At 38.5% G+C, this 10,000-nt stretch overlaps 1 protein-coding gene across 1 annotated transcript in view; it reads right to left on the reverse strand.

Annotated features, from left to right (window-relative positions):
- Positions 1–324: 324 nt before the first annotated feature.
- LOC101863162 overlaps positions 325–10,000 on the reverse strand; it is a gene marked incomplete at both ends in the record, with an annotated part of 15,160 nt that continues 5,484 nt past the window's right edge. The window contains 5 exon segments of the mRNA XM_005113385.2: positions 325–492; positions 2,210–2,335; positions 3,903–4,240; positions 4,589–4,703; positions 6,349–6,566. Coding sequence (XP_005113442.2) covers positions 325–492; positions 2,210–2,335; positions 3,903–4,240; positions 4,589–4,703; positions 6,349–6,566 — 965 coding nt within the window.

Consider the following 10,000-nt stretch of genomic DNA (forward strand, 5'->3'; position numbering starts at 1 on the left):
CCAAACCCTTGAACTATGTGACCTACTGTAGAGTCATGGGTCATCATAATGTTAACCCTATCAATATGGTGTGTTTTACTATTGTATCCATACGACCTTGGGGAACTCTATGCCACTACTTTCCAAAGAGGAAATTTCCTTGTTAATCTGATCTGTACGCTTTGCATAGCAGTCTGTCAAAATGATTTTTTGAGAAATACTGAAAATTTCAAAGAGATCTTCGTACTAGAAGTATTCTAAAATGTGAAGAATACAACTTCGGGGGTACAAAATGACCCCAGGGTGTATGGATAGGGTTAAAAGGTCAGTGAAAGCATTCTCTACCTTGGCACAAGCTACAGTAAGCCTGGCAGTTCTGCAGCACCCACTGGCTGTAGTCAGGCTGTGTACAGATGTAGGGGCCGTACTCATCACACTGCAGCTTGTCTACACATCTTGGCGCTGTGCTCTGTGTGGTCATTGGAGGGGTAGTTACTGTGATCGCACTGTTACCTGCAGGAGGCACATATGACATACAGTTGAACCTGTTTTAGTGACCACCTGTCCAAGACTGTCCCCGGGGTTTTATGCACCCCGCATAATTTAGCAAAATTTGATAATTATTTTGCATAATTTCTGATTATTTTTCTTTATCATTCTTTCTTAAAAATAACTTTTACTTTTCTGATCCAGCGGCCATTTGGGTTCTAGCCCTTCGGTCTGAGTTAAAATTAACAGATCGCATAATTTCACATTTTTGGGCTCAGTTTGCATAATTTCAGAATTTTTTTTGCATAAAACCGCAAGGACAGCCAAGACAATCACCTATACGACCACCTGCCACTTTTCCCCGAGAGTCAAAAAAACCCAGAATGATGACACTGTCCAAGATGTTCACCTGTCTAAGACACCAGTTTTCTCCTCCACAATAGTCGGCCATATTGGACAATTTTGACTGTGGTCTGTTTAGATCTTCACCAAAAGGAAAAATATTTTTAAATCTTAAGAGACTCAATGCATGTCTCCAAACAGCAGATTAAATTGACCCTTTGTTCTATTTCATCCAAATGTTATGGAAAGCACAGTAGGAAGATATTATTAAGGACAAAAGATTGTGTCTTTGACAGTTTTGACTAGGATTTTTACTCAGGTGCAGATTTCTCCATACAAACAACTTTTTAACCCTTTGAACCCTAAATCTTGAAATTTCTCAAATCTCTATCCCTGGATATTCTTTTGCAAATTTCATCAAAGTTCACAGTGTTTTGGGAGCACATACACAAAAAGACTGAGGAGAAGAACATGGAGAAATAAACACATTTGTTCACTCCCTTGTTTACCTTATTACAAGGTTGAAATATTGTAAGACGATGAACAAGAAATAAAGAGAGTACTTTTGACAAACTACACAACTCAGGGTAGTCCCTGCCCCGGTGAACCGGCCTTACGGTATACGGCAAATATTATTGACCTAACAGGTTCAAATGGTTTAGTAGCATTGAAACTGTTTTTCAAAAGAAAGAGGGAGGTGAGCATTCGATTCCCATTCTCTCCATCAAAAGATCATGTAATTAGCTAGCTGTTCAGTAAATGCACAAAGCCCAAAAGTTTGAATTTTAAAAATGGCAGTTTCATAATCTGTGGTATTGTTTGCATATGCTCAAGGAATAGTTTGTTGAAAAATAAATTCTAAATGTTGATAAATGCAAGTAAAGATACATAATCTGTCCCAGTTGTTTTAAGCAAGAAAAATTCTGAAATTATGCAAACTGAGCCCAAAAGTGTGAAATAATGCGATTCTGTTAATTTTAACAATGAATGATAAAGGAAAATAATCAGAAATTATGCCCCAAAAAAAGATCAAATTTTGCTAAATTAAGTGGGGTGCATAAAATCACTGGGACAGCATAATGTAGGTAGAATTCTTAAAAGAATGAAAGTTTGGTTCTCTCTCCTGAAGGACTTTTTATTTTTATGCTTTGAACAACTGAAAAGCTTGCTGACAAAATGCTTTACAAAAATTAGACCAGAAAGTCTTTTTATCGAAGAGAAAACAACTTAAAACTTCCCTGAAATTCTAAAGTTGTTCTGTTGTCAGTTGTTTAAAATCTTTTAAAAAATGTAAACTTCTTGAGAGATTATGGAATAAAGACTTCACGGAAATAAGTGTTTTTCCTTCTATAAGTGCCGTACATTGTATTCTTCAACGTTCAAATTTGGGAAATCCTACCACAATATCCACAGAGTCTTTTACAGTTGATTTCTGACCACGACTGGAAATCAGTGCAAACATTGGCCCCATACTGTTGGCAATTCTCAAGATCTTCACAAACAGTGGCTGGGGTGGTAGATGATTCTGACACAGGGGAAACAAAGAACAAGTTAAATTTAGTACAACAATTTCAACATTTTAGGCCACTCCTGACTGAATTATGACCTTTTTATTGTCATGACATTATGCAAACTTGTCAACAGGCAAGGTCTCAAGTTTTGTATGTACATATATGTGCATATATTATAGCAACATGCATGTGCTTATTCTTATGAGAATCTCGGTGAGTGTACTGATAGTGTTAAGAATAAGTTATGAGGAGAAGAGAGTGAGTGCGCCAAAGTATGTCAAAATGTAACATTCTGTCAATCTTAATATTACCAAAACAGAAAGGAAAGCCCAAGACAGGAGACTGGCCATTCCTATGTAGATTTATAGAAAAGAAATCTTCTTTATGATTAATTTTTAAAAAATATGTTCATACAAGCCAAAGGCAAAGAAAAAGATTAGAGTATTACATATTTGTATACATGTAGAACAAATGAGCAAAGTACTGATTAACCTTAAGCAAAGAGGGCTTCTAATGATAGCAGGTTCCTGGGTTTGGCTGAAATGATGGGAGTTCTGACGAGTGTTTGGGGCAAGCACTCAAACTTGTCTGATTAACACGGGAGCAGAGACTGGGGTTTTTTTGGTGGTTTTTTTGTAAATGTTTTAGAGCGCTCGCAACTGCATAAATACATATGAGCGCGCGGACACATCAAACTTTTTCAGCTGGTAGGAAATTTTGAATTTTGCCCGGGTGGAGGTCGAAGCCAACTCTTATTGATTTTAGACCACCAAGGGATCTTTAACGAGTGCAGCTTGCACACTGGATTTTCCCCCTTGTCCGAGAAGGCCAGGTGTAGATCTTTCCGACCAGAAGATCAGGGGTGTGGCTGAAAGACAGCAGTAAAAAGGAGCCAAGGAGTAGCAGTAGAAAGGCTTCAGAAAGAGTCAAGAGCCCAGAGGAGGGGGCAAAGGAGGTGAGGGGGAGGGGGCAGAAAGAGGAGACGAAAGCAGATGACAGAACATTGCAAGAGAGCAGGAAAGAAGGTGAAAGGAGACAATTTTAGAGAAGAACCTTTTTCGGTCGCTACCCAGATTAGAACCCGGGACCTTTAACCTCTAGGCCACGAGAGACCCTGCAGAGACTGTGGCCAAACACCAAGAAGTTCGTGGCATATGTTGTTGCATTACTACAAGTCGTTCACTGGCACATGATGCTTGCTCACGCTTCGTTTTGAGTTCATACTAAACCGTGTAGGCTATTATTATAAATGTTCGGTTGTTGTTAGTGTTATTCACTAGCTGGTATAGTGCTCTTCAGGCTAGGCCTAGGCCATGTTCGACGACGAATCTTTGTGATGTGTGTAGGTAGGTAATAAACAACTGCAACCTATGATATCACAGCTTTTCTGGAGATCTTACAACTTTTCAATGTCAGAATTCAGTGTGCAAGTATCAAGCACGCAAGAAAATTATCTAACTATTTATGTCAAATTTTTATTGCATAAACTTGCTCTATTAAGACATAATACAAATGATTTTTTCATTGGCTTAACTCTGGATTCCCACTGTTTGCAATAGTTATCAGCCATATGAAACTTACGACAAATGCCACAGGTGAGAGCACAGTTTATCTTTGCCCACTCGAGGTACGGTGCTTTACAGGCGCTCGGGCCATAGGACTGGCAGTTGGGAGCTACATCAGAACACGGGGCTGAGCTTGTCATCATTGTGGCCGTGGTAACAACAACAGAGGTGGGTGAGGCTGAGGTCACGGGTGTGGTCGTGGGAGCCAAGGTCGTGGTAGCCAAGGTCGTGGTAGCCAAGGTCGTAGTAGCAAGGGTAATCGGAAGGCTCTTTTTGCAGGAGACTGTCTTGCAACATTCGTTTGGAACATCCACAACTTGGCAGTTAGGGGGCACATTCTCGTATTTCACGCAGCTACAAAAAAAATCAATAAAAGCATCTCGCAGATCTAGACGAAGCACAAATGAATATTTTATCCTTTGATATAATTAGAAAAACATATCAACCTTTGGCTACGGTATTTATCTTTGTCGAGATAACAACAAATAACAACTGATATAACAAATAACAACAGATAACAACATGACAAAATAACGATAAATATCAACACAAATGTCCTATAGTTTTGTTTGAATTGGTCTGATGATAAGCAATTCATTTTCCTTTAAATGAGTCCACTTTTGTTTAGACACCTGGTCCTACTTCAGAAGACTTATTATTTTGGCGTATTATTTTCTACTTGAAGAAAGTAACATGACTTACTTTTCGATACATTTGTAGAGGCCAATGTTTCCATCAACACACTCACATTCGTGTTCACATCCATCAGACCATTTGTCACCCGTGTTGTAGAATTTGGTCTTGAAAACGCAGCCATCTACACATAATTCATCAAGAAATAATATGAGATTACCCGCTTACAACATTATTGGTAATATCGTTTCCTGCTCCAGTTGTGAAATAAAGAAGTAAAATGAAATTGTAGTAATCAAAACATAAATCTTAACCATGACATGCAGCTCCAACAAAAATAGAAGCCGGTCTACACTGAACACTTTGTGTTTACTTTCCATATCGTAAAGTGTGGGCTATAAGCTGCAACTTTTCTCCTCAGTTTTAAACCCTGCGGCTTAAACAATAATGCTGCTTATTAGCGGATTTTCCCAATAGCAGGAGTGTCACTGTCTTGTCTATTCTTAACATACACCAAAATATTTTAAAGTTTGGATGGATATTTTTCCTCAACACCACACTTTAGCTTATGCCGAAGAAACACGGTCAAACAGACGCGTGAGTACTTTACGAGACTCCTGTTGAGACGATTAGATGGCCGTGGAATGAAACTTTACAAGTTGTGGAAGAAGCGCTTACTCTATCTTTTCAACTCCAACACAGAAGAAAAAGATTGCGATGGCTTCAGTGGATAGACAGATGATGACACTAAATAAATGTGAAGTACATATCTGTGTTGTATAATCTGCCACAGCTTATAAACCAGTAAGGCTTCTTTGTGAAAAAAGTTCAGATTAAAAAAAAATGCATTGGATGTGGCTTATATATATAGGTGCACTCCCTTGCTCGAACTTTAAGGTAAATCCATTTAGCGGCCTTAATTCTTCTTTCAATTCAGACAGTTTCTTATATATAACTCCCCCCCCCCCCCCCACAAACCCCCCCCCCAAAAAAAAACTTGAGTATTATTTGAAGACTTTTGCTCTTCGACTCTTCTTGGCAAAACACATTAATTTTTTCAAGATTTCATCATTAAACCTTATTCTTATCTCAATGAATTAGAACAGCCATAAACCGATGCCTTAAGTGCACAAGAAACTCATCAACACAATATAATAAAGCATCACATGGTACAATAATCATTCTTTTAAACTTAAAAATACAAAAACTTCATGTGCCAGCAAATAACTAATCTGTAAGAGATAAATATATATACAAAAAAAGGAGCCTTTTCATATGTGTTAGTGAGACCAAATATCAATTAACTCTTTCACTACCGGGGGGGGGGGGGGGTTTGCTAATTTGGACCGGGCCCTATCTGTGATCTACTTTCTGATTCTGCCTACCGTCGGACAAATTAAAGATTTTTTGGTTCAATTTTCAATATTAGTCACTTGCATTATATACGGAAATAAAGGGGAAATAATGACCTATCTCAACATGTTGCTAAAAACGATCATTTTTCAGCATAAGTTTCAGATTCGACTACCACAAAAGTAGGTATGGTTTTGGGGCAGGAAGTTGAGAGCCGGGAAACACGGCCCATGGTAGTGAAAGAGTTAAAAGATAAACACGTTAGAATTTGTCTGTAAGAGATCACACAGACAGACATGGAAAGACACAAACAATAGTACTCATCCGCAGTCCTAAAGGAACCTACAAAAACTTTAAAGACAAAAACTTGAAAAAACTAAAATAAACTCTATCTCTTATTTCTGGCTCTGGAGATGAAGCTACAAAAACTTCAAAGACAAAAACTTGAAAGAACTACCATACACTCTATCTCTTACTTCTGGCTCCTGAGATGAACGAGGAGTTGCCCGTGAAGCCGAGCTTTGTTCCTGTAAAACCACCACCCACTCCGTTGACAACAGGCATGGTCGGCTCAGGCTTAGCCACAGGATCGAACACTGTACCATTGGGCATCCTGCACGTTGGCATCTGGCAGCAGCCAGACTGGACCAGGCTACAGCCAGAAGGAAGGAGTTTTGCCTCAAATGTAGGGCATCTGAGGAAACAGTTATTTTTGTTTTTGTGTTTGAGTGAAGAGAAGAGAAGCACTTAGACACAATAACCATCTTTTGTGCTGGGGAAAAACATAGTAGAACCAACAGAAACAACAGACAGAAAAAAGAGAAGTATGATCTGCCATAACCACCCTCCTACCATCTGCTTTTTTGCTCAGATGAATATTAAAAAATGATAATAATATGCATTAACTGAAGGGACAAATGAAAAAAGAAACCAAGACCAAAATTGTCAAAAAATCAAAATTCTTGGACAACTAGAAATAGGATACTGCAACATTTTTGAGGACCATTGAATATTATAGTACTGAGTGGATTGTCACTGTGTTGGTGAAATGTTTGTTTTTCACAGACTGACTCTATAGGTTATGTGACTATATATAAGTTCCGAAAAATTCAGCGATGCTATACAATTGGTTGTCACTCTGACCCCAACCCCCCCCCCCCCCTTCTTAAAAAGTCATTTCCACACAGCTCAATTGAATATTATATGCAGACATAAAAAAGAGTCATAAAAACTTTACCGAAAATAGCATAATTATCAAAGTTAGATTACTGTAATGTTATTTTGTCCGGTTTGACATCCGAAAAACTATCAAAGTTACAAGTACTTCAAAATCAAGCAGCAAAATTGATAATGAAACAAAAGAAATCAGCCCACGTAACACCAATTCTGAAAGAACTACACTGGCTGCCAATAAAAGAAAGGATTAAATACAAAACGGCCATTCTCTGTTTTAAACGTATAAATGATAGTGCACCTTTTTATCTTAAAACATTCCTGGAATTATATAATCCACCTAGAGCCCTTAGATCAGCCTCTGACAATCTAATTCTTAAAACTCCAAAACAAAACTACAAAACATACGGCGAGCGTTCCTTTTTGTTCTTTGGTCCCCAGGTATGGAACGAAATCCCATATAAAATAAGATCTGCCCCAACAATTTCCATTTTCAAAAATCAGCTGAAGCATTTTTTATTCACAAAAGCATACCTGTCATAATGATGTACTGTGATATATATGCATGTGTATGCCAGACTGTGAGACTGAAGAAATAGCGAGTGAGAATGAGAGAGAGAAAAAGAGAGAGATAGAGAGAGAAAAGAGAGAGAAAAGAGAGAGATAGCGAGAGAGGGAGAGAGAAAGAGAGAGAGAGAGATAGAGGGAGAGGGAGAGGGAGAGAGAGAGAGGGAGAGAGAGAGAGAGACAGACAGAGAGAGATAGATAGAGAGAGAGAGAGAGAGAGAGAGAGCGGAAATGTTTTTCTATCTGTATAGAATTAATGTTTTAATGAATGTTTCTAGTTACTCACGTTTCAACTGTATTTTGACTGTTCGTGAATTTATATTGCATTGTATATTTTTAGTGAACACATTTTCAACCTCACAGCGAGACTGTTTTTCTGGTATAAAATTTTACACATATGCATTTATATTATATGTATAATACACAGCGGTTATAGAGCGCCCATTTAGTTTCGGCTGGCGCGAGGCAAGCAAGCCCGCGCTTCCCCAGGTCACGGGGTCATTTACCTGCGCCGCCGGGGATTTCCCTAATCAGCCGAACACCGGCTGCGCTCTTGTATTTTTTGCAAAGTTTACCAGCACAGTGAGCCAAAGCTAATGTAAGATGAATATTTTAATAAAGACCACGTAAATATTCAACATATTAAGGAAGAAAATGAAGAAATCGGAAGAACATGGTACATTACACTTAAAAGCTGTGAAGTTCTCAAAAAGGGGACTTAATTTGATAAATGTGTCATGGGTAATCAATTATAAACATCGATTTAAATATGATTGCCCCCAACGAATTCAATCAAATTTGCACACAGGACTGAGAACATAATGAAATTTGTACTGACAAAGGGGCATATGCACGAAGTTTCTGGATCCATAATTATTCAGGTTTGAAGTTGATTTTTGCAATACTCTTGCTTTGCGACCTTGTTTTTTCATAGCGATATCCACGATACATGTAACTACAGGACAGATCTTTTCTTGCCGATACACTTATGAAAACACAACCTAAACACAAAATACAAAAAGAACACAATATTGCTGGACTGGAGGAATTATCTCATTTTTCCGCGGTAAGCTTTCGTCTTTTGATGGGTGGTGCACACGACAGAGTAGCTCAGGGTGGGTTGGACGTGTTGTGACTGCATGATTGTTTTGACGTGTTTTTCTTTGTCTGTTAGGCCACGGTTGCATGAATGAGCTCACCCCCTTGCTCACAATGGAAGGCCATTCCAAACCCACATTTTTGTATCCAAGGAACGCAGTGTTTCTCAAGGATGTGTTGTTTGGGGATGACCTTTTCTTTTGATCGATTTTGATTGAGTAGCACGTGTTTTACAGCACTATCGACTCCAGACCTTTTATTTGCCAAATATGTTTCTGTATAAAGACATAGATCGTGTGATGCATGACTGAATAGTGGTATTCTCTCTAAAGTGATTGGCTTTCCATGTGCAATTACTGTGTGGATATCTTTGAAGGTGTCTTTTACGTGAACAAATTTCTCTCTCAGAACAATTAATGCGGTGTCTATTAGGCTTTGATTTCGTGTACATGCAACTGTTCCTTTTGCTAAAAATGATGCTAGCTGTCTGTACACATGGGCTGTGATGTATTTATGGCAGTGGCTTCCTATAAATGAACGGCTGTGGTAGGCCTGTGGTGTGATGTTGTGTTGTTTGAGGATGTTATCAAATTCAGAGCAGGCAGGACTTGACCTTGGAATAAGCTCCTCAAACTCTAACTCTGACAGCTGATCATGTACACTAGAACCCTTCCTCTCAAATCTCTCTGCTTCTCGTGGATTATCCGACAAAATCTGACAGCCCTGTAACAATTGAATGTCCTCCTTGTTTTTTTCCAGCCCTCTTTCATTTTTTTGCCGTAGATATGCACATTTTGTCCTATTCCAGGCGTGCAATTCTCCATAGATTGATGGACCAGCTGTACATCTATATCATGTGCCAGCTGTACATCTATATCATTTGCAGCCTCCTCAAGAAGGCGATGATGTTTGAGCACAATGCCCACCATATGACCATGTTGAGTGTGGCACTCCATGACAAAAATATTGTTAAAAATGACAACGAAAATCAGATGTAGTAGAGGCAAGAAAACTAAAAACAGCAAGGATGAATGTTCAGAGTGGTGGGTTGATATTTTTAAAAAATCACAGAAAATCATAGAATAACTTCGTGCATTTGAAACTTGCACATGTAAATGAAAATTGTCACCACAGTTGATACATGAATTTCTGTTTAAATCGTTGGGGGCCGGATTGAAATATCTAAATCCAAACTGAAAAAGTTCTAAACATTGAAGATGCCAGTTTGAAAATCACAGACTTACTTAAATCCCTTGTAAAACTGATATAATCGGACTTACAAGAAAACAA

Source organism: Aplysia californica, unplaced genomic scaffold, assembly GCF_000002075.1.
Source record: "Aplysia californica isolate F4 #8 unplaced genomic scaffold, AplCal3.0 scaffold02124, whole genome shotgun sequence".
NCBI lineage: Eukaryota > Metazoa > Mollusca > Gastropoda > Aplysiida > Aplysiidae > Aplysia > Aplysia californica.